This window comes from Hemicordylus capensis, chromosome 17 (genome assembly GCF_027244095.1).
Source record: "Hemicordylus capensis ecotype Gifberg chromosome 17, rHemCap1.1.pri, whole genome shotgun sequence".
Taxonomy (NCBI): domain Eukaryota; kingdom Metazoa; phylum Chordata; class Lepidosauria; order Squamata; family Cordylidae; genus Hemicordylus; species Hemicordylus capensis.
The window spans coordinates 15113452-15140597 of NC_069673.1; the positions used below are offsets into that span (position 1 = coordinate 15113452).

Consider the following 27146-nt stretch of genomic DNA (forward strand, 5'->3'; position numbering starts at 1 on the left):
CACCTCCCTGCCCCCCTGCCCCCCCCCCACCAGCCCCCACAAACTTGTGTCTCTCATTCTGGCAATGAAACGCTGACAACCCTCCTCCTTCCGTGGGTTGCTCCCCTATTGCAAAACAGGTTCAACCAGGGCTGCCGTCCCAGCCAGACGCTCAGGCGGGAGCAACCTTACATCATGCCCATCTGCTGGTCCTGCACAAGTGGCAACATGATAGATTGGGTGTCCTCACCCTGAGGTGGCTAAGCCATTTGTTCTGAAGGGCCTCGCCTCTTCCTCCTCCTCCTCCTCCTCTTCCTCCTCCCCAGAAGCCAGTTCTGGCAGAAGCAACGAAAGGTAAGAAGAGGCCCCAAACCCCTGACTTTCCCCATCCCTGCCACCCCTTCCTCCCCAACCTGCAACCGTTGGCAAGGGAGTTAACATCGTCAGGCAAGGCAGGTCCCAACACCAGAGCAATGGGGTGGGGTGGGTTCTGTCTGGGTGAGAAGGCTTCAAGGATCCTCAGCGTTGACCCCCTTGGTGGGGAATTGGGGGCGATGGCCCCTTCAGAGCTGGCCTGGAGAGAGTCTGTGCCTTGAGGAGAGAGCTTTGCTGGTTTCATTGGCAAAACTTCTGCACTGTTCAAATATCTCTGGCTGTTGAGGACGGTGCCTTTGGAAGGCGAGGCCGCTTTGAGGAGGGAACTGGGCACCCCTCTTCCTTGCATGCGGGCAGGGGGCGAGATGGGTGGGGCAGTGGGTAGAGAGGGGGTGTGCCAGACGTGGGGCTCTCCCCACATCCCGTCCCTCTCTCAGCAATCCATTCACTCTTCAATGCCAGGAGGGTCCGGGGGGAACAGCCCAGCCCCATGGGGTGAGGTGCTGACCTGACCTGCATTGGCAAAGACTGGGCTGGAAGGATGTTGTGGTGCCGATTTGGACAAGGCAAGGCAAGGCAAGGCGGGGAGTCTTTAGCCAAAGAAGCCAGCCAGCCAGCAGAACTCGACAGCTGAACTCCCGCCATGCCTGGGTCAAACCCCCTCCGGACTGGCTTCTGGCCTGGTTTGGGGGTGGGGGTGGGGGTGGAGACAGAGTGCCCTGGTTAGCCCAAATGGATGGCCTTCTCCGGAAGCAAAACAGCAGTGCAGTTCTTTGATCCTCCCGGGTCTCTGAGCAGCTTGGGATGCCATTGGCCCAGGTCTCCTCCTGGACGGTCGGTCTGGCATGGCGGTCGGAGGCCCCTTACTCTGGTGGGTCCACTCCTCTGTGGGGGAGGGCCATGCTGGAAGACCCCTTGGCTATGGGGATGCCTCTGCTATGGGTTGCCAAAAAGGACTCTGTTTTGTGCCGCCTGTTAGTGTCTGTATGGAACGGCTTGTCTAGGGCTTTGGAGTGTGCGGCCGTCTCCAGCATGCAGGTGACCCCCAGCTCTTTCTCGCTCCCCTCTTCATTTCAGGCAGGAGGGGCTGATGGTGCTCTGGACAGGAGGCTGGAGGACTCCGCTGCTCCTGGGCGAGGGCGGAGAACCAGCATTGGGCACAGAGGCTTAGCCAGAATCAGCTGAAGCTGCTGGCTGGATATTTTGATCGTGGTAAATAATACTGATCTCAGGTGGCCCTTGGACCAGACAGTGCTGGTGGGCGATTGCCAGTTAGCCTTTCATCCTGTGCTCCTAAAGGAGACGTCTACCCACCAACATCCTCTCAGCTGGTTTCACGAGGGGAAGACGCCTCTAGACAGAACCACTCCACTTGTTAAGCCTTCCTTTTCCCGGCTCACCCTCCAGATAGGGGGTGTTCTGGTCACGGCCATCTGCTCCCTAATGTACGCACCACCACGATTTAATCTCTCACCTACGTCCGCAAGGCTCTAAAGACATTGCAGACAGCCATGGGGGTTAAATTCTGTCCAGAACCACCGCCCACCTAAAAGGATACTCCGCAGTTGACTGCCTAGAGAACAGGCTGTGATGTGCCCAGCCTATTTGAATCTGTTCTCCGCACCTGCAAAGAAACAACCTGTTTCCCCTAAAGATAACCCTGTGATCTCTGTGTGTTCTTTCTTCCTTTCCTTTCCTTGCCTTCCTTTCTTCCTTCCTTTCTTTCTATACCGCCCAAAATTTGCATCTCTGGGCAGTTTCAAATTATTTCCCTCCATTCATTGGGTAGATTTGCTTGGGTGAGCTCTAGGAAGCGGCTATAAAGTCTCATCTGAAAGCTGGGTCATCCCGTTGGCTGCCACCAGATTCCCGATTCCCCGAGAGAGAAACATCGCCGGGATGAAAGGCGGGCTGTGGATCTTTGGCCTGGCTCTTGCGTGCATGCCGGACTTCACAGCGGGGACATTGGTGCAGCCAGATTTTGAATACCACAAAGTAAGGGATTTTCAAAGGAGGCGGTGGAGCAGAGAGCTGTGCAGGTCCTGGGAAGGAGCACTGTCAGCTCGCAGGCAACAGGCTGTTCACACGACCCACCACTGGGCAGGGGAGCTCAGCTTTGGGAGCTGGGCACACTCCGGATCTTTGATCCTGTGTGAGCAAAAACCTTGGTAGGGGGAGGGAGACGTGACCGTGTGTGTGTGAGAGAGAAGTGGTTCCGACGGCTGTTCCTCCTTCCCAGTTAAAGTGCTGGGTTTGAGAGCTGGTTGGGCAGCGCCACCCTGCCCTGCCTCCTCGCTCACACACAATCGCCACCCTCTGCTCCTTGTTAGAGATTTGGAAGGGGGGTCATGCATTCGCCCCACCTGCAGCAAAAGTGCAGGGGTGAGGAGAGCTCGGCTAATTAAGATTGTCTGGCGACGTGGAGTTCAAGTTCTAAGTAAAGTCGTTTGTTTAGGAAAGACGTCAAGGAGACAGGAAAGGCTGACATGCTTACCTGCTGGGTACATCAGGAGGGAGGAAGAAGACAGAAGTCTCTCTTGCTAAGTGAGGGGAGGAAACCTATCAGTCAAACCAAGGGGGATCAAGAGCAGAGAAAGAAGCATGGTCCAAGAGGGAATCCCCTCACTCACTATCTCCCCCCAGTGCCTCGAGTGCTCTGTGGGGTTGCTGGTGCTCAGAGCCGATGCCATCAGGAGCTGAGGTCTGCTCAGAGAGAGAGAGAGTTTCTGAAGCTGGGTAGGAGAGCGATTATCTTTCCATGACTCCATGCTTGTGTTGCCGTCACAGACGGACAAGAGGGAGAATCTCCAGAGCAGCAGCTTCTCCCGTCAGGAGGCTGTGGCAATAGGGAAAACCAGCACCCCTTGGATTCATCCCTGCCAGCCAAAAGGAAGCCTCTATCTTAATAATCATCCTGCTGCTTGGGCTCAGGGACAGAAGAAAACTTCTTTCCCAAACAAAGCCAGATGCCAGCACCCGTATAAATTATGCAGATAGGTGTGATTTCTCCTGCTTTGCATAATTAATGGTCAACCAAGTTGCCTAACTTATTCAGCTGGCCCTGGCAAGAGGCACGGAGCTAGAACAGGTGTTGAGGTGGTGCCTTCTCAGCACCGGGCCCTTTAAATGAGGGTCAGATTGCGTGGCCTGAAAACTGGGTGCTGCTAGGCAAAGTTTTTAACTAGCTGATACCAGGCCCTGCATCCACAAGGGGAGTAGCCAGTTTTTTCGTTTCTGCCATCAAAGTGTGTGACAAGCTGATGCAATCTGTCGCATGGCTCCGAATGATTCCAGGTCAATGTTCCTGTTTTTGTGTGTCCCGCAAAGTTTTCATGTCATGGTTGTAACCCCTTAATCTCTGAATGAAATATTTTCATTATGACTGCAGCTAAACAAGTTAACTGATTGATTGATTGATTGATGCTCTGTATTATGCTTATGATGACTGCAAGATGCTTTGACTTGGTGGGTAAAAATTGGGATAGCACTAAAAAAAAAGTAGGTAAGCACAGTTGATTTGGGGGGGGGGGCTTTTGCTTTTTCTTCTAGGCAGAAGGCGTATGGCACCGCCTTGGAATGGTCACCAAGGGAGAAGAATCAGAAGTGATGGGTGTCGACATCAAGATATCGCCTTTGCCCAAAGGAAATCTTGATGTCCAACAAAGGACTCTGGTGTAAGGACCTTATGGGGAATCTGGGGCACATGAAAGTTTACTGGTTTGGGGCTGGAATCTAGTTGCAGGGGGCTGAAAGTGGCTATAGGCCACCCCTTCTGTCATAGGAACAGAGGAAGCTGCTGTATACTGAGTCAGGCCCTTGGTCCGTCCAGCTCAGCGTTGTCTACCCAGACTGGCAGCGGCTTCTCCAAGGTTGCAGGCCGGACTCTCCTCTCTCAGCCCAATCTTGGAGATGCCGCCAGGGAGGGCATGGACCTTCTCCATGCAAAGCAGTTACTCTGTGTGGAATAAATTCTCCTGCAATGCCAGGGTTCTTTATAGGCAGGGGCCATGCTGTGCCGTCAGATGCAAAGCTTTATTGATCATGGTACTGGGTTCCCATCAATCGCCGGGGTGAGAGAGAAAGAACCCCACAAAATGCAGATTATATACCAAAGCCTTATCAGTTTTGCCAATACATTTGGTCAGAATGAGAACCCGTACATTGCACATCTTCAGACCAGCATTTACTAATCAGGGGACTCTTGACTAGATACATTTCCTCTTGCTCCTGCTCATGTCCAACCTTCAAGCCACAGAGAGGCTATTGCTTATTGTTTTGCACTCACAGCATCTTTCCTAAATACCACGGACAGGGAGTAAAACTTTGGTTCACTTCTCCATCTTTGATCCCCCAACATCTGCAACTGAGCTATGGCTCCAATCCCCTCAGGGGAATATCGTGCAGCACTCACACGTAGTCTCCCATTCCAAAGCAAACCAAGGAAAACCCTGCTTAGCAAAGGGGGCAATTCATGCTGACTGCTACAAGACACGAGGAGGAGGGCAACACATGAATCGGTGCTGCAAAACAGGCCAGTTTGGATCTGGTTGGGAGTTCTAGAGAAGAACAGGCTCGGCAGGGGAGAGGAGAGGGGGTTCTCTGGTGTAGAGACCCCCTTGTCATTCTCGTTTCCAGAAGGGATTCCTGCCGGAGTTTCAGCGTCCGGTTCAAACGCATGGACCGTTCTGGTAGATTCACCGTTCTCTGTAAGTATCCACTACTGTGGTCTCCTTTGCATGGGTCAAAACCTGCCCTGCATCCTGCGATTAAAGCAAACGTCCAGGCATCTGTGCTTTCAGTTTGTGGCCTTTCAGCACTGGAAGACTTCTCAGCATCTTAGAAGACTGGGCCCCAAGGAAATCTGGATGTCCAAATAAGGGCTGCTCTTCGAATAGGGGCAGAATGTGGCTGGCTAGCAGGACAGGGTGGCCCCGGATAATGCAGCACCCACGGCAGGGCACCCCATGTGGACCTAGCCCCATGGCCCTGGTGGGGGACAGCCCCCTTTCCAAAACTGACCCTTGGAAGCGGTGGCAGGAGTGGGGAGGAGGGAAGGTAGCTGGCAGCCACCTCTTCTTTCCCGGTGCCTCTTGCAAAGCCACCACGAGTCAGATCAGTCCCAAGAGCTGTTCCACTGGCAGAAGAGGGAGGGGGAATATGCCCCCCAAATCTGCCACCTGAGGTGCCCATCTCGCTTTGCCTCTTCAAAGGTTCGCCCTTGCTTGCAGGAACCTAAGAAGGGGGGAAGGCAGTGTAGAAACTAAATCAGTGGTTTTGTTGTGCTGGAAGGTAATGAACTGGAGGGTGGGGGTGGCAGTGTGTACACACACACACACACACACACACACACACACACACACACACACCAGGGCCATCCCTTTAAACTCCTCTCCTCTCCTGCAGTTGCCACTAGAGGCAAAAGCACCGTCCACGTCGTAGATACAGATAATGAGATCTATCTCCTTCTTCACATTGAAACCGGAAAGGATGTTGGGCTCTATCTCTATGGTAGGTGTTTCCAGCTGGGGGTGGGGTGGGAGTGACTGCAGACACAGCAACATAGTCCAGCAGTCAAGCGAGTAGGTTGCTGTTGGGAAGCAGGGTTGTCCTTAGGGCAGGGCAAGCAGGGCGACTGCCCCGGCCCCCGCTCTTTTAACCCCCATTAGAATTAACTGGGAGGGGGCCCGACACTGGCTGATTGGCCCCAGGCCCCACACCTTGCCAGGGCTCTCTATGGACAGCCCTGGTGGGAAGCATCTAAATCCTCCATCCCACCTGGACTCTCAGCGCTTCAGGGCTGCAGCACAGTGAAATTTGGCTTAATTCTGCAGTCCTTTCTTGGATGCATAACGTGCAGATCTGGGGAGATGGTGACAGCAAGAGGAAGGGATTGGAGCAGAGCAGGAGGAGAGAACGGGACCTTTTTGGAATGGCTACTTAACTCTTCTCCGCTTGTGCTTTAAGCTAGAGGAGTTGAAGCTTCAGGTGCCCTCAAGAAAAAATTCAAGACTCATGCCAAGAATTTGGGGTTCTCCGAGAGGGACATCAAATACCCGGACAGAGATGGTAAGAGAAGCAGTGCTTTGCCACATCTTCTGGCCATGGGTTCTGCAGATGAAATACACACCGCAAGAAGACGTGGCCCATTAAGATATTTCCAGATTGCTAGGGAATCTCCTTCCAGACCCTCAGAGACAATTGTTCTCCTTCTGCCCTGGGGACGATCTGATAAGAACTACTGCCAAATGCTGCCACTTCTTTCTCCTAGAGTAATACTTTTCTCTCTCTCTCTCTCTTTTCCCCCCGTACAGTGAAATGCCCATTCTGAATGGGTAAAATAAAAACCAGAGCGAGCCATGGGATCTTCTTGCATGAACGAACAGGTGGTAAAAATACTACTGGAAAAACAGGAAAGGGTCGTTCTAATATGTTTAAGTCTATCATAAACCTTGTGGATTCAGAAGTGGGTATTTTTGCTTGCTACTTTATTGACATTTGTGATATAAATATATTATCCTGTTATAGTGGGTGCAACTCCTTTGAAAGAAAACAAACACCTGGTACCTTCTCACACCTCCATGTGAAATGAATAGAATCTGGCACCAGGACTGCTTTAGGGGCAGGAATTTTATTGACCTTTTGCAGAGATTTTATATATTTTTGAAATCTATCTAGAAACATACTGGTTTGCGGGAACCCCAAACTGCAATATTTTTGGACCAGATTTCTGAATGTGAAAAAGCAATTCATTTTGAAACAAGCTATTTATTATTTATTATTATTATTTCGATTTCTACACCGCCCTTCCAAAAATAGCTCAGGGCAGTTTACACAGAGAAACAATAAATAAATAAGATGGCTCCCTGTTCCCAAAGGGCTCACATTCTAAAAAAAACACCAGATAGACACCATCAACAGTCACTGGAGGTCCTGTGCTGGGGGTGGATAGGGACAGTTACTCTCCTCCTGCTAAATAGAGAGAATCACCACAGTAAAAGGTGCCTCTTTGCCCAGTTAGCAGGGGTTTTATTGCTTTAAACTTTTTGCTCTGCTAATTTTGCAACCAATAGAAAATATTTAATAATACAGGATGCTTGGTTATTCTCTTGGTGCCTGTTTGAAGAATCCATTAGGACAGGGAACAGGGAGAACGTGGTAATCTCACCTCTTGAAGGCTGAGCTGAAGCTGCAAACTTTTTTTAACCTGCCTCTGCTCTTGTGCCTTTTACAGCTGGCTGATCTGCCGCCATTAGCAGGTGACAAGGTTCATCTTCATGCCATGCTTAACAGGAAATTCTGGGAAGGGAAGGTGAACCCTTCTGCATGCAGAGAGGTGCTCTGTTATAGCCCTCAGTATTTTGCATGCTCATGCAATGACCGCTGGGTGCACAGCAACCCTCAAGAGAGCAGAAGCCTCACAGCACACAGGGCCTGCCCTTTCTGAAATAATCACCACCACCAGAAAACATCTCAGAGCTTTATTCTGCTTCCCAACAGGCCGCACAAGCATCAATGTAAGCACATTAATCAAATCCAGACTGGTCCTTGGGCAGAGATTTGGAGGTGTGTGTGTGTGTATTCCCCTACTCCTTTCCCAAGAGCTCATTACGATTTGTTGACATTTTCCCGAGCCTGGATCAAGCTTCAGAACATGTAATTTCTCCACCACTTTCTCAGCAACTCCAAGGTCCATCAAGCTTGGTGGATTTACTACGCTAACCGCACTCACAGGATAAAACGCTGAACCCGTAGAGCAAGGCTCCGCCTGACCAGTAGAATATTCTGGCTATTCCACAACATCCCCATACTTGTTCCTCTTCATGCCTGGCCCTGCCTTTTCTTTGGGCTCCAGAGTAGGTACTTTCTCTACAGAGGAAGGAGAAGAAAGGGGGGAAGAAGAAGAATGGTCCCAGAAAATCCAGAGAATGCACACGGAAATTCAAATTTGCAACCAAATGCAAGCCTTGAGGCAAGCCTGCTTGCCAGGAAGAACTGAGGAAGACCCTGGCTGGATGAGACCAACAGGTCCGTCTCGGCCCACCTCCTGAAGGGAAAGAGCTCTCCCTGCTGCACAATCAAACCTCAGCATACATCATTAAACACACACACACACACACGTATCCCTAAATGTAGTTGGACTACAACTCCCATCACCCCCGTCACAATGGCTGTGGCAGGGGGTGACAGGCCAAGGTTGGGGTCCCCCTCCCACCCTGATCTAACCCTTCAGGCTTTAGAAATGGGTTTGACAAAGCTCTTTGCCCCACTCTGCAAGCTAGAACAGATTAAATTACGCAAAGAAACTGCAAACATGCCTCTATCCACCCCACCCCACCCCACCAACACAAAAAGAACCAAACCAGCCTCCTTCGGTCCTCTTAGCCGCCCTTTTGCTGCACTTTCATCAGAACTGAAGTATCCTTCTGGCATCCCTCTCTGTTCACCTTTGGCCACATCCTGGGCGGACGGGGCACTCTCCAGGAAGACCCACAGATCAGAGCACTTCTTGGTCTCCCAGCGTGTCACGGCATAGCTGGCGACAGAACCGACCACTAGAGAGGCCCAGAGAGAGGTTGGCAGCTAGCAAAGATTTCAAGGAGAGCTGGAAAGCTTCTATTAAGGTGTGCTCACTGGGAAACACCTTTTCAAATGTTCAAACCAACTTTCACTGCAAACAAATAGGCAGAGACCCACAGATCTAGGCTGAGCTCGCTAGCCCACCAACCCCCTCTCTTCCCCCGGATCCTTTTCCAGCACACAGGCACAGGGATTAGGTGAGAAGTGGATCTTGGGGCCTTGGCACTGGGGCTATGGAGAGGGTCAGGGGGAGCCCTGCCGTAGTGCTGCCGTGAGCAGGAGCAGAGAGGGAAATCCTCACAGCTTTGGGAAGTCTGGAAATACCCACCCACAGAGACGAAAATGTTCCACTGGAGAGGGTAGGGCATCTTCCGGTTGAACTTCTGCAGCGCAAAAGCCATCCCAGTGCCTGTCCAGACAGAAGCGCCAGGATTAGTCCTGCTGGCAACGCACCCCACGCATGGTTTCTGAGCCATTTTGGAAGGGCGGTATAAAAATCAAACGAATAAATAAATGAATAAATAATTCCTTTTATTTAGAAGGGGGAGAATAACTGGCCCGCTCCACCCCCAGGACAGTACTCCTCCAGTGACTGTTGCTGGTGCCTACCTTATGTTTCTTTTTAGATTGTGAGCCCTTTGGGGACAGGGAGCCATCTTATTTATTTATTATTTCTCTATGTATACCGCTTTGGAAACTTTTGTTGAAAAGCGGTATATAAATATTTGTCGTAATAGTAGTAGTAGTAGTAGTTAGAAACCGTGACCATTTCTGGGTGTTTTCTACTGGAAGACCCAATACGCTTTAAAGCTGCATCCAGCTTTTTCGTCATCTGGTTTCCACTACCCAGCTGAGCTCTTATTTTTAAGCAGCCGGAGTACTCATACAATTTTTAATTATTGCATAGATGGAATAATAGTTTTAAATTTTGAATGCCAATCTGAGTGTGGTTCCCATCGAAGGATGGGGCTCAGAAGTGCTGTAATAAATACATTTAAACATCAAACACATGCTCAGCAAGACAGAGGTCTCTTAGTGCAGAACTGGGGTGCTTTGGTTTCACCGGGATGAAAAGCCTCCTCAAATTCCCTGCCCACAGAAAACTGGAGGATCAAGGTTTCTGGACTGGAAACTTTAAATTCTTGAAAGAAAGGCTCCCACACCCCACACCGATTTCATATTGGCCGGGAGCCTGCTGGGGACGAATGCGGTGGCCGGGTGGGGCTTACCTGTGATAAAGGCACCAATTCCCTTCATGAAGGCAAAGGACTGGCAGGCAGTGTATTCCTGCAGCCCCTGGAAACAGAGGTGCAATTTAAAAACACATTGATACCAAACTTCTTGAAACCTCTTCCTCCAGCCAACCTTCAAAGCATGTTGCTGTTCACAGATACACTGACTCTGGAGTTGGAGGTTCCATTTAGTTCCCCGGCGGGGGATGGGGGTAAGAGGTATTGAACATTGCCAGAGAGGGTAGGGTCGATGTAGCCATCGCTGTTGATAAACTTCTCCTCCTCCTTCTCCAGAATGTTTTGTAAATATTAACTCGTAGCATACATAATAAATAACAACAGAAAGCTCCAAGGCAAACACAACACAACACACACACCCCCACACCCCAGCCCGTCTCCTTAGGGAAAAGAGAAAGCCCCCGGGGCGGTGGGTCGCTCTGGGGTTTGGGGAGGTCTCCACGGTGGCCCCCAAAGCCCTGCCTGCGCCCCAGGCGAAGCGCCGCCAGGAGGAGCGTGTCGGGCGCGTCTCTGGCCACACGAGCTGGGGACTCACCGGGTGCTTGGCCGCCACAGCATCGTCCACGCGCGACAGCCCCACGTTCACCATGGGCGCAGGAGGAGGAGGAGGAGGAGGAGGCGGCGCCGCCGCCGCCGAGGGCGCACAACCTGCAGCGGCAACGCCGCCGACCCGCCTCTTTGCGCAGCGATCTGCTTGTCCTTCCTGCTTGCCAGCGAAGCGCAGCCCCATCTAGGGGCGCGGCGGAGGCCCCGCGGTCTGCAAGCCACTGCCCTGGCAAGGAAGCCTGGGCTCCGTGGGGGGACTTCCTCCTCCCCCCCCCTCCAAACGCACGCACCGAAAGGGGACGAGGAGGACGCGGCTCCCTTCGCCGGCAGGTCTTGCTGCGGGGGGGGGGGGGGGCACGCGAGCCTCCTTGAAGAGCTGGAGGCGGCTCCTCCTGCCGTGCAAACAGCCGCTCACGATCCTCCGCACACCGGGTCCGTCCTGCCCCACCTTCGGGGGCGGGGATGATGGCGCTGCCGCCGCCGCCGCCGGGTCCCTTCCGAGTGGTCCACCAGCAGGACGGGCAGCGGCTCCTGTGCTTCTGCAGCGGCAGCAACGCTCTCCGGCTCCAGTAAGTGCGAGAGGGGGCCCCGATCCCGGGCTGTGCGAGGGCAAGGAGAAGTGCTTGATCAGCACGCAGAAGGTTGCCGGTTCGAATCCCCGCTGGTACCTCTATCGGGCAGCAGCGATCGAGGAAGCTGCTGAAAGGCCTCATCATCTCCTACTGCGCGGGAGGAGGCCATGGCCACCCCCTCCTGGATTCTACCCAAGACAACCACAGGGCTCGTCTGTGGGCGCCACGAGTCGCCACCGACCCGACGGCACACTTTATTTTAAGTATCCCTGACTTTGCCCTGCAGGCTCACCCAGGTATGAACCTGTGAGTTGCTTTTCTGCGTAAAGTACCCAGCGGGTTATGCAAGGGAAGTATCGCGCGCGCACGCACGCGCACACAGAATCACAGGGAGGGAATGGAGAAGAATATCGCCAGAGTGCCACGGGGCACGCTCTCCCACAACTGTCACAAGCCAATGAGTGAGACTGCTGCTCTGCCTTTCTTGCGTCAAGTGGCCAGCTCCTTCTTGACTGTCGATGGGTGCCCAGTACATCTTTCATGAAATGGTGAGAACCGTTAATACGGCTCAAACTCAAGCATTGAACTCTCTCATTTCTGCTTTTTTCCAGCGTCACAAACGCTTCTGAGTGCTGGAGCTGTGATGTCGCTTCCGACAATCGGGACGACCACGTGAGTATGAGAGACACCTGGGTTGGCATGCCCGCAGCTGCACGCTTGAAAGAGAACCCCGTCCACAACTTCCTTCCCTGGTTGTGCACGTTTTGCCTGAGCGAAATGGAAGCGTTCGGCTCAGCTTGCCTGTTTGACATTCTCCGTGTGTGTGTGTGTGCATAACATGATATTTCTTGAATGGCGAATACAACTTGGTATGCATGTTCAGGACCATATTCCGTAATTCAAGGTTAAATACCTGCTCAATTTCCTGCTCCAGTTTTCTTGGGAGAGAGGGGCATGCAGAATGGATGTAACGCAAGATCTGTCTGAAATACTGATAATTCTTGCATCTCGGACTTTCTGAGTCCAACAGGCCCTGCGGATTGGATCCACCAAAGGTGGATATCTGGACCTCCTCCTCGCTTTGGATGATGTTCAATAGGGCTTGAGTGTAAGAGCAAAAGCCTGCTGTCTCAGACCAATGGTCAAGCGAGAGTCCAGCATTCTCTTTCAGACAGTGGCCACCCAGAATCCTCTGGGAAGGCTGCAGGCCGTAGGCCTTGGCCAACGTACAATCCTCGTATTGCTAGCGCCAGTATTGGTTAGCTCCGACTAACCTTTTCCTCTCTCTTCTAACAGGTGTCTCAGGATGGGCAGAGTCCTTCTGATGACAGCGTTTCTAAACTCAAGTGAGTCTCTCTAACTGTCAGTATTTCATCCCTTTCCCTTCCTTACGCCCACCTAAATACTTCTTAAATAATTTCCAGCTAAGTCCAGTTGGGTTTTTTGGGGCTTCACGCACCTGTCCAACATTATCTGCCTTTAATGTGATGTCTCCCTGGGATTCTGAGAAACTGGAATGACGTGGTGTGCATGTTGACATCTGAAGCCTCTTCTTGAAGTTCAAATAGCAACGCCATTTCCTGTGTACTTCCAAGGCTGGGAGTGGAGTGGAGGAAGAGATGATCTCCCCTGCACTGTAGTATTGGGAGTGAGATGTCCGGATCCCTGTGATTTAGTAACTAATTAGGGTCTCTGGGCCACCTAATTGGCTAAATTAAACAGATCTGCATGTTGCCAAAATGTTGCTCTTTTGAGCTGTTTAAGGACATATGAGAGGCACCTGGGTGCACCGAAAGAACAGCTTCTAATAAACAAAAGCTGCCTTCTCTTTGTTGGAAAGAGAGGCCGAGTTTGTCTCTCTTTCATTCCTACTCTATTGCGGATAACAAGAATTAAATATAACCGCAGTAAGAGTGCCCCCCACTTTTCGGGGACAGTAAATTGGCATTTGATTAACCTGCTGAAGTACTGGAGTAATAAAGCTGCTGACTACAGTTGGAAGCCCTGCTGATAAGATTCCTTCCAAAAATGGTGGTAGGGCTGCTTCAGAGACTTGTCATCTCCTCCCTCTCCTGTTCTGTTCCCCAAAGAAAAGCTTTGGAGAGCCAGAATCCGACCGTAACTGTGCAGGCCAGCAAGGCCACCCTGCAGTTTGAAGATAGCGGGCAAGGCTTGACCTTTGACCTCTGCAAAGTACCTCCGTCGGAAGCGAGGAGACAACTTCAGGATGTGATGTTCGGTCTGGTGGAGAGAGTGCGTACGCTGGAGAAACGCCTGAAAGGTTCTGTTTCTACATACATACCGCCCTGAGCCAGTTTTGGAAGGGCGGTATGAAAAATTGAATAAATAAATAAATAAATAAATTTGCCAGGAGGGTTAGGGAGGGAGAGAATCTGCTGTTTCTAGCTTCACACCTGCCCAGACCTTCAGCAGTTTGTCTTAGGAACAAGGGACGTATGAAGCTACCTTTATACCAAGTCAAACCATTGGCCCATCTAGCTCAGTATTGTCTACACAACAATAGGAGGCCAGAACCGACCTGCGCTGGAGCGCCGTACCCGGCCTGGAGTTGGGAAGAGCCCCACTGCCTCTGATGAGGTGCCTTCTTGCTGCCCCCAATTAGGGATTTTTTTTAAAAGGGAGGCTGGGTTCCTCCCTTTGCCTGTAAAGGGGGATCTCACTGGATTCCCCTTTACAATCATGCCCCTCGAGCTGAACTGAACCAGTTCCAAACCAGTTTGGCCTAGTTTGATCCTCGGACCGAACCGGAGGCCGGTTTGACTCAAAATGGCTGACGGGCCAGTTCAAATTCGAACTGAACCACCGGAATCGGTTCCGTGCACACCCCTAACCGATACTGTGCTGCACTCAGCGATGGTCCCTGCCTGATGTCTGAGTGCAAAGGAAATGTAGTTGCCAAGCAGAGGCAGAAAGAGACTTACATATTTCTTCTCCTCTCTTCAGAGTGTGCTGCTGTTCCTTTGCCGCTTGGCAGCCCCGAGAAAAACGCCTTGAGAAGCCAGAGTCTCTTTGCTCCAGGTAAGAAGCGGCATTCAGCCGGGACAGCCATGGCTTGTGGGCAGGGTGGGGCGTGGGCAGCCTGTTCTTCCACCCGTCTGAATTTTCCGTCAGTGTGCGATTTCAGGGGCTCAGCCACTGAGGGATGGCCCCACCCCATCCCAGGATGGGATCGTGCGATTCTGAACCAAGGTTCATCTCGGGCCATAAACCACCTCGGTGTCGGTTCGCACCATCACGCTAACATAGGCAACCCGCACTCAGCTTAGGTTCAAAGTGTCAAATGAGGCAGAGAGGTTTTCCCCATCGCCTGCAACCCAATCTTCCTTTAGAACGGGAGCTGTCAAAGGCTGAACCAGGGACCTTCTTTATGTCGAATCCACGCTCCACCCTTGAGCCGTGGTCTGTCCTGAGGCAGTGATGCACATCCCACTCACCTCTCTGTCCTGTTTCAGCCAAGACTGCCTCCTCTTCCAGGGCCGTCTTCTCACCCCACCCTCCCAGTGTCCTCAGGAAGCAACCATATCTGTCTTTCCCTTCCCTGGCGCCCTTTATCTTCTAAAACTGAAGCCCAGCAAAGGCATCTGTGGGGCTTGTATCCCCCTCCTCTCTCTCTCTCTACGGCTCACACTTCCTGCCCTGTTGACTGGAATGGAGACAGGTGGTTGAGCTGTAGGAACCCACAGACAGCTGTAGCAGCCTCCTCATTCACGCTTCTTTCCCTGGACGTTTCTTTTGCGGGCAGAACCGAGTCCCCCGAAGGGCAGTGGTAGAGCTGGACAAGCTGGAGCCAAGAGACGGCTACCCGGGGAGTCTCTCATTAACCCTGGATTCAAAAGGTAACTCATTCCCAGGCCCAAGGCCCACTCCTCTTGAATTTGGGGTGCATTTAGGTCACCAAACTCCATGCATGCCACGAGGAAGCACGGACCTCAGACTTCCACGTCAGGAGAAGCTGCATTCCACTAGTGAAGCAGATGTCTCGTTTGCTGCAGGCAGCTGCCTTAAATATGCACAAATTAATTTTGTGTTGGCTCTTCGTAGCAAAGGCATTAAGTCCCAGCTGCGGCGGCTGTGTTTTTTTGTTCAGCCCGCTGAGATGTTCACAAGCATTTTCTAAAACAAATGCACATCTTCAGGTCAAGGTTCTATGTCGCAAGTTCTGTGCTCTGTGGGGAAGAGAGCTGGCCTCGTGGTCGCAAGCATGAATGGTCCTCTTTGCCAAGCCAGGTCCACCCTGGCTTGCATTTGAATGGGGGACTACATGTGTGAGCACGGCAAGATATTCCCCCTGAGGGGATGGGGCCGCTCTGGGAAGAGCATCTCTATGCTTGCATGCAGAAGGTTCCCAGTTCCCTCCCTGGCAGCATCTCCAAGAGAGGGCTGAGAGAGAGACTCCTGCCTGCAACCTTGGAGAAGCCGCTGCCAGTCTGTGCAGACAATACTCGGCTAGATGGACCAAGGGTCTGACTCAGCATAGGGCAGCTTCTGATGTCACAGGTCATAGAACGCTGACCCAGCTTTAAGTTTATTAGAATGAAAGCTGAGACACTCAAGCCCTGCCTGCTACTCCCAGTACTCATGTCGGTGCCTGCAAATGTGGGATCCTTCTCCTCTGGACATGGTCTTAAATGGCGGAGAACTGGATCCCCGAACAAGGGATAGGGGGGCTCCCCAACCTCCAGGAATCTATATATTTCTAGCATCTATGGATATTCAGAGTGTCCTATTCTGCAGTGCTGTGTAAGATTGACTGAGAGTGTGTGTGTGTCAAGTTCTTTCCACACTTAAAGTACACTAGCCGCATGTGACGTTTCCACCTTTTATTCCAGTAAGAAGATACCAACAGGAGTCGATTTTGATGATCTGTGAACACGCCCTTTTCCTGCCAAGATGAATTGCAAAGTGACTTCATCCATGCTCTAGCGAGAGATCTTGAAGTGTGTGTTATATTACTACCAACTTTAAACACAGGTGGATTTTTACAGGCTGTGGCGTGTCTTGCATTCAAGCTCAGCAAGAGAAGAGACCTCCACCCTCGCATTTCTGGAGCTGGGCAAGTGGAGAAAGCCAGAAGGCGGGTTTCCTCTGCTAGGAAAGGGGAGCTTCCAGTCTCCTTGCCTGCTTCGGACCAACAACAATCCATTTGAGAGGCAGAGAGAACAGCTGGGTGGGAGGAATATCATTTCCAGACATGATTGCCATGCCAAAGGAAAGGAGCATTTCTTCGCCAGCTGCCGTTCGGTCTTTTCACTCCTAGTGCAATTGGTTATGGATTGGTTCTATGCTGGAATTGGCAGTGTGGGACGTAATGTCGACATTTGACTGGGGTTTTTTTTATTGGGCTTAAGACAGCTCTGTAGTAACAGTGTAAAATTGAGTTGTATTGTAAATTTACTTGGGAATACCATCTCCAACGAACTCAACAGGAGTTTCCTTCAGAGTAAACTTGCATTATAGGCATGCATTGTCAAGAAATATTTACACTATGGATAGTCATTTAGCCATAATCCCTGTGCACCCCATTTGGGAGGAAATTCACAACTTGGGCATTTCTCTAGGGACAAAAACAAAAATACTCTGGGTTGTTTAGAATACAAGGCCGGACCACCCTCCCATTTTCTCATCACTGCAGGGCTCTCGAGCCAGAGAGGTTGACCTCCAAGTAAGCACAGGCTAGGCTGCGGCAAACCTCCAGGAGAGAGGCATTGAAACAGCCGAGGGCCTCCTTTTGCAATGGCACCTTGCTGGTGAAGCTCAGGTGGCCCCTTTAGCAAGGGCCATGCCTGGTGGAAAATGGCAGCCTCTAACAGGAGAAGGCTCCACTCTCAGGGTTTGAACCCCAAACTGCTGGGAGGGGAGCAGAAGCAACCCCACCACGTGAGACGTCTTGGTCATCCAACGGGCCATGGGGAGATCAGCTGTCTGTGCAGAAGAGGGCATCACTAGGCCAGCAGCTGATGGTTTTCCATCCTGGAGTGAGTGGGCACGAGGCCTGAATGGGCATCTGTCAGGATGTTGCCCACACACCTGCTGTGTCAGAAGGACAGAGCGAAACGGCTCGCTGGGTTGGCACTGGACCCTTTCAGTCTCTGCCTGCTGCAGTCAGGAGGAAGGCGTGCAAAGCCAGCGAGTGGGGCAGAGTGAGGGAGGTCCAGAGAGCACTGGGGTCACCCCTCCTATTTACTTGAGGGGCCGGACGACAGCCCGGTAGGCCTGGATGATTTCCGCGTTGTTGGGGCAGGTGTACTTGAACTCCTTCACCTCGGCGGCGCTGTCCAGGTATCGCCACAGGCCACGCAGCTCTTTGGGGATGCCGACCTGCCGGTAGTGTTGACACACGACCTGTGGGGAGAGGAGGAGGAGGAAGAAGATAGATAAAGGGCCAGAGAGGGCAACAACCTCCTTGTGGGCCAAAGCCTACCCAGACATCTTTGCGCTTGACGCAGCAGAGGGGCATTTGGCTACGGCTATACTGCTGCTAGGGAAGAGAGCTGGCCTTGTGGTAGCCAGCATGAATTGTCCTCTTTGCTAAGCAGGGCCCAACCTGGTTTACAGTTCAATAGGAGACTAGAAGTGTGAGCACTGGAAGATCTTCCCCTCGGGGGATGGAGCCGCTCTGGGAAGAGCATCTAGGTTCCAAGTTCCCTCCCTGGCAGCATCTCCAAGATGAGGCTAAGAGGAGAGACTCCTGCCTGCAACCTTGGAGAAGCCACTGCCAGTCTGGGTAGACAATACTGGGTGCCATCTGGGTGCAAAGAGGACCCCCGTGGGGGTGGAGAAGCACCCTGGACTGCAGAGAAGGGTGTGTGCAGTCTGTGGGAGAACCTCGTCCCCATTTAGGCTCACTTGGCACCGTACTTTGCTTTTTTTAGACACCAGGTGAAGACCTTTCTGTCCCATTCAAATGCAACCAGGGTGGGCCCTACTTAGCACAGGGGACAAGTCACGCTTGCTGCCACAAGACCCAGTCTCCTCCCTCTTGCTAAGTACGGAGCGGGGACGCTAGCTCTGTTTCTGCAAGTGGGCCAAACAGGGAGGTCTAGAAGCCAAGCCTGCTGCGAAGGGGAGAGGCAAAGATCTCTATGTGAGCGGAGGGAAAAGCTCTGTGTTTGTGCTCAGTTGTGGATACAGAAGGGTGTGCTTTCTTCTGAAATGCACTTGCACAATGGTGCGTCCAACCTGGGCGTGGGGAGATGGGGAATGATGCAGGAAGGCTACTTGCAGGCATGGGGTGGGTGAAGGAAGACAGAGAAAGCAAAGCAGCTGGTTGCAAGGAGGGCAGGAGACCCGTCTGGCCCTCGTTTTGGGAACTGTGCACACGCCCAGTTTCTGCTGGAGTGCAAGTTAAAAAAAACTTGTCCTTAACTCAGACGCTGGCTCGTGAGAACCAGCCTTGGTTGTGGGCGCAGACCCAGGGCCGGAAGCCCAAGCGGAGACAGGACTCACGTTCACGATGTTGAGTTTCGGCAGGAGGCTGCAGTCGGCGAGGGTCAGTTGGTCGCCGTCCAGAAACCGTCTCCGGGAAACGGTGAGTTGAGGGTCCCGCACCAGCTCATAGTCCAGGGGTAGGTTCAGGTAGCGGTCCAGCTTAATGAGGGCTTTGAGGAGGCTGTTGAAGAGGCCTGGGAAAGTATATTTGGGTATCAGAAAATCGCACAGGAAGGATCTCGGTGCACTCAGGTGTGTGGCCTGGTCAGAATCCTGCCAAAGCAGCAGTCAGTACTTTCAAGGGGCTTTCTCCATCTGCCCTTCTTGTGGGGTTTGTGGAAACAGCTGGCTGTTCCCTGCTGGAGACAGAGCACTGGGTTACGTGAGCCGTCCTCCCCAAAGGCAGGTGTTGTGTTTTGTGAAAGAGACAGTGATGATGGAGGCTTCCAGAGGAGGTCCGGCAGCCACCCGCCTAATGAGTCTCAAGAGTTATCCTAGGCTAGGCTGTGTGAAGTTTTGCCCACCCAAACAGGACTCCCACATGCCTTTCCCCCCCCCGCCCCACCCCCCTTTTTACCTTCATCCTGGCTGGGTATTGGATTCTTGATGTAGGCAGAGAACCTGTGGAAGACGTCGTTTCCGGCGATGCTGGACTCTTTATACTTTGGCACCAGACTGGAGAAACTGCGGGGAGGAGTGAGCCACATGAGCATTCTGGTGAAGAGTCTGGACTGACAGACCGGGAAGGCCCCAGTTCGAATCTGGCTTCTGCTATCTGGAGCCCCTAGCCTAGGCAAAGCACTGCAGCGCCATCTGCTATACGGGGGTCATAATACTGTTCTCTACCTTACGAAGCTGGTGCAAGGATCCGCAGCAAGGACATGTTTGAATGACTGAAAGTAATTGCAAATAGAGAGGATTCTAGGTTAAAAACAACCACATCCATTTAGGGCCAGTTAGAGGCTCCCGCTTATTTCACTGCCCCATCCTCAAGGGGTGAAATGGGGCCGCAGCTCAGTGGGAGAGCATCTGCTTTGCATACAGAAGGGCTCAAGGCCACTCTCTGGCAGCATCTCCAGGGAAGGCTAGCAGAGCTGCTGCCGGTCAGTGCAGACAATACTGAGCAAGCCTGGCCAAACTCAGTGGCTTCTTAATTTCCGACAAAATTTGGAGGGGAGCATTTTGGTGATTTGGGGGTTGGAGAGGCAAAGCCGTAACTGCTCCAGTTTATCCCTGAACCCCCCCCCCCGACTGGGCTGAAAGTTGAGCTTCGTTGTCCTCCTTCCTCTGCCCCCTTTCTCATTGGATCCAGTTCTCCAGCCCCCCAACCCCCCTGGACTGGGGCACTCACCTTGGGGGCCCCAGCGTCTCCTCCAGGAACTCCTCTATCTTGATGGTGTCCGTTTTGGGCTCCCCGTCGTAGAGAAGCACCGGCAGCTGAGCCCCTGGGGCAAAGTCCTTCAGCACATCCAAGGACCTGAAGGGAGAGCGAGGGAGCGAGTTGGGGACAAACCCCTTTGGGGCTGCAGATCCAGAAGGGGGGAGAACTAACTAGTCTGGGTCCCCATCAAGGCGTCCTCTGAGCTTGTGCGTGCAAACTCCCCCCCCGCCCCCGGCAAAGGGATGGAGCTGTAGCTTTGCACGCCGAGGGGTCCCTGGCAGGGCTGGGTCTAAAACCAGTCAGATAATCCTGAGCTAGCTGGACCAAGGATCTGACTCAGCAGAAGGCAGCTTCCTGTGTTCTTGAGGGGATTTATTCATTTAATTCCAGGGCTTGTAATCCTGTAACAGGGATTCCTAGATGTTGGCTGCAACTCCCGTCTCCCCCTAGTCAAAGGCCATTGCAGCTGCGGGAGATGAGAGTTGTAGTGAACAACACCTGGGAATCCTCACTATAGGGAACACTGCATGGAATATATTAAGTATTAGCTAAGCAACGTGTGCCTCTGAGAATATGCAGAGTGTCCATGATTACTCACAGCCGACAATGACTCATCTGGAAGTAGGGTCCAGGCTTTCCATATCAGAATGTGTCTTTTAATCCAACACTTCTGTGTTTATCATATATTCTATATACCATAGTTTGTTTGTTTTTAATGGATCAAACATATAGGGAAAGTCCCTGTAAAAAATCTACAGAAATAAATCCAGTACACACAGCAACATTACACAGGACGTGAGTGGTGTGTCCCTTCCGGCCTTACCTCTTGGTATCCACCGTGGTCAGGGTGAAGGGAACCCCTTTCAGGAGCAGGATCATGAAGAGGCGTTGGCAGAAGGGGCAGTGCCCAATGGTCTCGCCATCATCGCTTGCCTAAAGAGAGAAAGAACGTGCAGAGAAGGCGCCCCTTTTAAAAATCCAATGTGCAAGGTTTGAGCCTCCTGGACGATAACACTGACAGCGCCATTGTGGTGTGGAGACTTTGAAGTGGACCCAAATGCACTTAAGTGGACCAATGCTCAAGGAGGGCCTACTTCAGTGGACATGCCCTTTCCCCGGGAGGGCCCCCGGAGCAATCTCAAACAGAATATTCCAAGCAGCCCCACCAAGCTTTTGCTCCCAGCCAGATGGGTGGTGTGGGTGTGTTAAACCGGCATAAAACTGCCCACATCCCTCCCCGGTTTGCTGGGGCTGGTGCATGAGTGGAGGCGAGGGAGAAAGAGGGGTGAGCAGAAGGATTGTCTCCATGCAAAACGTGCAGAGCAGTGGGAAGCATCTTATTCAGAATTTCTTCTTAAGAGGCAAGCAAACAAAAATGTTTCCACCTTTCCCTGAGCATGTCCTGGTGTAAAAAGTAATGCATTCAGCTGATGTAAGTGGCAGGTCTGTTCATGCCAAATGTGGCATGTGCAGGTCAGTGGGAAACATTCAGAATTTCTTCTTAAAATACACCCCCCCGGCAAAAAAAAAGTTTCCAGCTTTCCTTGAGCATGTTCTGGTGTAAAAAGTAGTGCACTGCGGCTTATCTTGAGACAGTGGGGTGGAAGCGGGAGGCCTTTTAGGTCCAAGTTCCAAAGTTACCTAGATGGACCACTGCATACATGACTCAGTACCAGCTTACTGGCTGCTTTCAATTATTATTGTTTTGTTTATAATGTCCTTTTAATATACCGCTTCAAGGACACTGGTCAGTTGAGCAGTATATTTGTAAATAAAAAAAAAGTAAGGTAAAGTGTGCTGTTGAAAACGACTACTACGAATATTTATATACCGCTCTCCAACCAAAGTTCACAAAGCGGTTTACATAGAAAAATAAATAATACATAAATAAAGATGGCTCCCTGTCCCCAAAGGGCTCACCATCTAAAAAGAAACAGAAGGCAGATACCAGCAACAGCCACTAGAGGGATGCTGTGCTGGGGATGGAGAGGGCCAGTTGCTCTCCCTTTGCGAATCACCACTTTGAAAGAGAAGAGAATCACCCCGTTGAAAGGTGTCTCTTTGCTCAGTTAGAGCAAACACCCTTTAGAGCTTCTGCATTCTTCTCCCCAACTCTTTCTGCTTTGGCTTTTGTTTCAGGTCACATTTTGATGGTTACTCTTAACACCAGGTATGCAAGTACTGCAGAGGCAATTCCATGCTTTGGGGTGTGACGTGGGCGTTTCCTGGGGCCGGAACATTTTCTGGTGTGGTTTCTGAATCCTCTCTTGTCCCTGCAGCTGGCCTTTCGGCCGTTTCCTCATCCGAGATGAAAGGGTGCCCCTGGTATGCGTTGCCGGTTCCCATGTGCACACTGCTTCGCTTTGGGGCCACGCCTGGCGGGCCTCAAGACCTGCATCATCGGCAGGCCTTCAAGGTTTCCGAGCTTGGACATGGCAACCCATGCTGGGCCTTGGCGCTTTCTTCTTGCCATGGGGACAAGAGAGACTTGCTCAGCCAGGGACGTTGCCCAAGGTGGAGCTTTCTTGGGGAAACCGGTTTGGGCAAGGACATGATTGCCAGCACATCCCTTGTGGGGAGGGGAGCAGGCGGCAAGAATGTGCGCTTGGGGGGTTATGTCCTGGGTGCAACAGCCTGAGGTCTGGGCTGGTCTCCGTGCAAAACTGGAGAAGAGACCCAGGCAGCAGTGGAGCAAGAGCTCTGCCTCGGCCAAGAGGGGCGGGGAGTGCTCATGCGTGATTATGGCTCTGGCAAAGATTCCTGTCTCCTCCAAGTTTGCTGGCTAGACCAGGTCCAGGGGAAGGGGGTGGCGGAAACAGAAAGGCCGGCTAGAAGGTGGGAGGTGGGTTAAGACACAGCCCTCCCTCAAGCATGGTCAGATTTGCAAGTTGCAGGGACTGGCCGCTTGAGTGGGAGAATGCAATTCCAAGGGGAGAACGATTCGGAGGCGAAGGGAAGCGCATCTTCAGTGTCCCTCCTTAGAGGGAGTAAAAGCACCGGAGGAGCAGTCCTGCTGGATCAGGCCCCAGGAAGCCCATCTAGTCCAGCCTCCTGGTTCCCACAGGGGCCCACCAGATGCCTCTGAGTAGCCCACAGGCAAGAGGTGAGGGCAGGCCCCCTCTCTCCTGCTGTTACTCCCCTGCAACTAGGATTCAGTGGTATCTTGCCTCTGAGGCTGGAGGTGGCCCACAGCCACCAGACTAGTAGCCACTGATAGACCTGTCCTCTGTGAATTTGGCTAAGCCCTCTTCAAGCCATCCATGCTAGTGGCCATCACCAGTCCTGTGGCAGGGGGTTCCATAGATCAATTATGCGCTGTGAGAAAAAGGTAGTTCCTTTTGTCAGCCCTAAATGTCCTGTCTTAAAAGGAGGAGGATAAAGAGCCTAAGTCAGGAGCACACAGGCAGAACTTCCCTACCAACTGATGTTGCCTCCGATGTGATCCTGATCCACACATTCAGCCAGGAGTCATGAACCTCCACATGTAAATGACCAAGAATGGAAAACCACAGGAACATAGGAAGCTGCCTTACTGAGTCAGACCTTGGTCCATCTAGCTCAGTATTGCCTGCTCTGACTGGCAGCGGCTCATCTTTGTATCAATTCCCAGGACCATCTACTATTAACACAACACTACGCTCTCACTGGGTTTGAAACATGAGTGCACCCCCTGTATCTCAGCATCTCTGCACCCCACACCGCCAGGACCCCAGACCTGCTCGGGCCTCACCTTGACAAACAGCTGGAGTTTGGAGCTCTCGGCCATCCTGCTCAAGTCCCAGCAGAAAAAACAATATTTAAAAATACAGCTAGCTCTCTGGCACCTGGCTTTATAAATTAGGCACACCCTCCTGTAAGCTCTACCAGCCACATTCCTCTTCTCTCTCTCTCTCTCCACACCCTGTTTCTGCAGTGACCAGATTATCCCATCAGAGGAACTCCCTTGCTCCTGCCATGGCAATAACACATCAGGCGAAGAGTCCTGTGGAACCTGAAAGCTTGCATGTACCCACTGCAAACCAATAAGAGATTTCCACTGTGCTCCAAGGAACTTTAGATTGGGCTTTGCTGTCGTTTTGCCTGTCTGAAAGCCCCTCCTTGGCAGGGACTGAGCTTCTGTGATGAAGTCACGTCACAGCCTGTTCACAACCACCATAAGCTGTAAAAGGGGAGGTTATCTGATGTCATGGTTTCAATCGGTACTGGGGCAGGAAACCACAGAACTATCCATGATGAGAATCAAACTTGCTAAGGCCATAAGCGAACTGCTAACTTACTGCGCAAAGTTATCTCCTGCTAACTGAGCAAGAGAGGCACCTTTTAAAAGCAGTGATTCTCTTGTATTTTACAGGGGGAGAGCAACTGGCCCTATCCATCCCCAGCACAGCATCCTTCCAGTAGCTGTTGCTGGTGTCTATCCTATGTTTCATTCTTAGATTGTGAGCCCTTTGGGAGCAGGGAACCATCTTATGGATTTATACTGCCGTAAATGGGAACTTTTGTTGAAAAGCGGTTTATAAACATCCCTCATATTCGTAAGGAGGCTTTGATTCTTATATTATAGAGGCACATTGACAGATATCTATAAAAATAAAGTAAAGGTAAAGTGTGTGTTGTCGAGTTGGTGTCAACTCCTGGCACCCACAGAGCCCTGTGGTTGTCTTTGGTAGAATACAGGAAGGGTTGACCATTGCCATCTCCTGCACAGTATGACATGATGCCTTTCAGCACCTTCCTATATCATGCTGCCCAATAAAGGTGTTTCCCATACCAGTGGGGATTCAATCTGGCAACCTCTGATTTGCTAGTCAAGTCATTTCCCCGCTGCTCCATTAGGAGGATATCTATGAAAATACTTGGGGCTTAATTTGCGGATGGAAGGATCAAAAGTAGCAGAGGTGCTTCCACAACGAAGAACTATTAACACATGCAACCCAGGACACAGACCACTAGCAGAATCTGAAAAAGGGATACTGTGCTTACTTCCAAGTCAAACATTATCATGGAAATAGAACCTCAATATAAAATGGCCAGAGATCAAATGAAGCAACAGAACCGGGGCATGAAAGTCTCTCTTTTGTACATTTGAATCAGTTTCGCTCTCTACATATCAGTGACATTTAGTTGTGTTATCCATCCCAACACACACAGACACTAGGAGAGCTGGCCTTGTGGCAGCAAGCAAGAATTGCCCCCTTTGTTAAGCAGGGTCCATCCTGGTTTGCATTTGAATGGGAGACTACATGGGTGGGCACTGTAAAATATTCCCCTGAGGGGATGGGGCCATAGCTCAGGGGAAGCGCACCTGCATGCTTGCATGATGCACAAGGTCCCAAGTCCCCTCCCTGGCAGCATCTCCAAGATAGGGCTGGGAGAGACTCCTGCCTGCAACCTTGGAGAAGCCGCTGCCAGTCTGGGTAGACACTCCTGAGCTAGTGACTCAGTAGAAGACAGCTTCCTATGTTCCTACATAGTGCACACTTCCAGGGTTTTCATTCTGGAAGGACCATGCAGCCGGAGTTCAGAAACATTTGCAGGGATGTTGAGGGAGAGATTGACTCAACATTCCTCGCACCTCACCTAACATCTGCCTGAATAAATATGAAAATACTCTGGCCCGGTTCCATGCCCAGCGGGGACAGCAGAACTAGGAGCTTGTTGAGTAAGGCACTCAAAAGCTTTGCTCAAAAGCCTGTCAGGTACAGCGGAAATGGGATGTGTGTGGCTGAGAGCCTCGAAGGCGTTCCCCGAGACAGTCTGTGCCTCCAGCCTGTCCCGGGATCAGAGCAACAGGCCTGCTTGGTTTGGGTGATGTAAGAGTCCTCTTTTGCAACCACTGAAACTCTCCAGTTTGGTCCAGAGCCAGCTGGCGTCCTCACAAGAGATACTACGATGTTGGCAGCCAGAGGTTTGGCTGGTGTTCTCCTCTGGTATCCTCCTCAAAAGCAAACTACCAGCCAAAGCGAGAGATCACTGCAGTCTCCAGGACACCCGCATTAGAACAGGTGTGTTCAACAAGCAGCAGAAACAAACCCCTTCCGCTGGCAGTTCCCCAGGGGCTGTTTGTACACCCTCAGCCCCATCCATAAATGAGATTTTGAATCGGAGAACCCACAGGGGACTTGGGTCCTATCCTGCTTGCTCTCTGTCCACCCTCCCTGTTGCTGAGGACAGAAAGGAGGGCTTGGGGTCCATACTGATGATTGAACATCAAGCTGCCTTCTGCCAAGTCAGATGAGGGTGTCCCCCCCGCCCACCCTAAAATTTGGCCCAGGATACAGTTGGAGAAGGGCTGATTCACTGTTGACAACTGCAAAGTATTTGGCTCTGTGTCAAATGAAAATGCATCTTGCCTTCTTTGCATTCCTCAGTGCCTTGCTCACATGTATCGCCCAAAGATTGCCGGATACGCACTTCCAAGCCAGGTTGGAGGCGGGGAGCTTAAACATAAAGACAGACACCAGCGAGAGCCACTGGAGGGATGCTGTGCTGGGGGTGGACACGGCCAGTTGCTCTCCCCCTGATAAATAAAGAGAATCATCACTTTTAAAAGGTGTCTCTTTGCTCAGTTAGCAGTGGGCCTTGCTTTTATCTAACACGTGATTGCAAAAGGGGAGCGTGCCCAGCTCCCGAAACGAGGTAGGACTCGTCTTCTACCCAACTCATGGTCATGCGAACGGCCCTTTCCTGTCTCGCTCTGTAGAATCTCAAGTGATGCTCTCAAGTCAGCTCTCAGATAACTCTTCCAGCCCCGCCTTTCAGATTTAAACATCTCAAGCGCCTTGCCGTGAAGTCTCATGAAAAATGGCAAAGCGTCACGAAGACAGCTGGAATTGCACAGCCCCCTTTGGCCCAACTGAGAGACTTACCAGTGTTTCCAGAGCGGAGTCTCAGCCCATCGGCTCCTTCCTTTCAAAAAGAAAAGCAGTTCATTGGCTAAAAATCTGCTGAGGTTGCATCCCATCCTAGGGTCCTTTCACTGCACACATCGCAGAGTTAGTAACGATGCACCAAAAG

The 27146-nt window shown here is 51.7% G+C and overlaps 4 protein-coding genes across 11 annotated transcripts; 2 read left to right on the top strand and 2 right to left on the bottom strand.

Annotated features, from left to right (window-relative positions):
* Positions 1-2215: 2215 nt before the first annotated feature.
* On the top strand, positions 2216-6870 carry LOC128338796 (epididymal secretory protein 4-like). 5 transcript variants are annotated; one of them, XM_053281760.1, is made up of 6 exons: positions 2216-2349; positions 3904-4028; positions 4990-5060; positions 5758-5862; positions 6319-6420; positions 6666-6870. In XM_053281760.1, exons 1-6 carry the CDS (start codon positions 2254-2256, stop codon positions 6680-6682), a joined length of 516 nt encoding a protein of 171 aa, XP_053137735.1. In that variant the 5' UTR covers positions 2216-2253; the 3' UTR covers positions 6683-6870. The 5 variants fall into 5 exon arrangements, with proteins under 5 accessions (XP_053137735.1, XP_053137737.1, XP_053137739.1 ...); XM_053281764.1 differs by lacking the exon at positions 2216-2349 and adding an exon at positions 3030-3090 and having other exon boundaries at positions 3908-4028; XM_053281763.1 differs by lacking the exon at positions 2216-2349 and adding an exon at positions 3517-3648.
* A 948-nt stretch (positions 6871-7818) lies between these two features.
* TMEM141 (transmembrane protein 141) lies at positions 7819-10911 on the bottom strand. 3 transcript variants are annotated; one of them, XM_053281758.1, is made up of 5 exons: positions 10717-10911; positions 10161-10227; positions 9260-9340; positions 8799-8906; positions 7819-8220 (listed from the first exon to the last, which is right to left on the bottom strand). In XM_053281758.1, the coding sequence occupies exons 1-5, from the start codon at positions 10909-10911 to the stop codon at positions 8141-8143; spliced, it is 531 nt and encodes a 176-aa protein (XP_053137733.1). In that variant the 3' UTR covers positions 7819-8140. The 3 variants fall into 3 exon arrangements, with proteins under 3 accessions (XP_053137733.1, XP_053137732.1, XP_053137734.1); XM_053281757.1 differs by having other exon boundaries at positions 8715-8906; XM_053281759.1 differs by lacking the exon at positions 8799-8906.
* A 250-nt stretch (positions 10912-11161) lies between these two features.
* PAXX (PAXX non-homologous end joining factor) lies at positions 11162-16780 on the top strand. The gene is made up of 7 exons (XM_053281756.1): positions 11162-11296; positions 11911-11971; positions 12596-12645; positions 13390-13580; positions 14264-14338; positions 15063-15156; positions 16150-16780. Exons 1-7 carry the CDS (start codon positions 11190-11192, stop codon positions 16187-16189), a joined length of 618 nt encoding a protein of 205 aa, XP_053137731.1. The 5' UTR covers positions 11162-11189; the 3' UTR covers positions 16190-16780.
* On the bottom strand, positions 16634-27111 carry CLIC3 (chloride intracellular channel 3). Of its 2 annotated transcripts, none has more exons than XM_053281755.1 (6): positions 26999-27111; positions 20953-21062; positions 20100-20225; positions 19326-19432; positions 18767-18942; positions 16634-17662 (listed from the first exon to the last, which is right to left on the bottom strand). In XM_053281755.1, exons 2-6 carry the CDS (start codon positions 21006-21008, stop codon positions 17501-17503), a joined length of 627 nt encoding a protein of 208 aa, XP_053137730.1. In that variant the 5' UTR covers positions 21009-21062; positions 26999-27111; the 3' UTR covers positions 16634-17500. The 2 variants fall into 2 exon arrangements, with proteins under 2 accessions (XP_053137730.1, XP_053137729.1); XM_053281754.1 differs by lacking the exon at positions 26999-27111 and adding an exon at positions 23860-26358.
* Between the last annotated feature and the right edge of the window lie 35 nt (positions 27112-27146).

Excerpts from the sequence above, each read along its gene's own strand:
- LOC128338796 (XM_053281760.1), top strand. The coding sequence starts at position 2,254 with ATGAAAGGCGGGCTGTGGATCTTTGGCCTGGCTCTTGCGTGCATGCCG. Across the intron at positions 2,350-3,903 it reads CAGATTTTGAATACCACAAA|GCAGAAGGCGTATGGCACCG; the intron begins GTAAGGGATTTT and ends TTTTTCTTCTAG. Across the intron at positions 5,863-6,318 it reads TGTTGGGCTCTATCTCTATG|CTAGAGGAGTTGAAGCTTCA; the intron begins GTAGGTGTTTCC and ends TTGTGCTTTAAG.
- TMEM141 (XM_053281757.1), bottom strand. The coding sequence starts at position 10,911 with ATGGGGCTGCGCTTCGCTGGCAAGCAGGAAGGACAAGCAGATCGCTGC. Across the intron at positions 10,228-10,716 it reads CTGTGGCGGCCAAGCACCCG|GGGCTGCAGGAATACACTGC; the intron begins GTGAGTCCCCAG and ends CTCTGTTTCCAG. Across the intron at positions 8,907-9,259 it reads GAACATTTTCGTCTCTGTGG|TGGTCGGTTCTGTCGCCAGC; the intron begins GTGGGTATTTCC and ends GGGCCTCTCTAG.
- PAXX (XM_053281756.1), top strand. The coding sequence starts at position 11,190 with ATGATGGCGCTGCCGCCGCCGCCGCCGGGTCCCTTCCGAGTGGTCCAC. Across the intron at positions 12,646-13,389 it reads GACAGCGTTTCTAAACTCAA|AAAAGCTTTGGAGAGCCAGA; the intron begins GTGAGTCTCTCT and ends TGTTCCCCAAAG. Across the intron at positions 14,339-15,062 it reads CCAGAGTCTCTTTGCTCCAG|AACCGAGTCCCCCGAAGGGC; the intron begins GTAAGAAGCGGC and ends TTTTGCGGGCAG.
- CLIC3 (XM_053281754.1), bottom strand. The coding sequence starts at position 23,895 with ATGGCCGAGAGCTCCAAACTCCAGCTGTTTGTCAAG. Across the intron at positions 19,433-20,099 it reads GAGACGCTGGGGCCCCCAAG|TTTCTCCAGTCTGGTGCCAA; the intron begins GTGAGTGCCCCA and ends TCCTCCCCGCAG. Across the intron at positions 17,663-18,766 it reads CGAAACTCAACATCGTGAAC|GTCGTGTGTCAACACTACCG; the intron begins GTGAGTCCTGTC and ends CTCTCCCCACAG.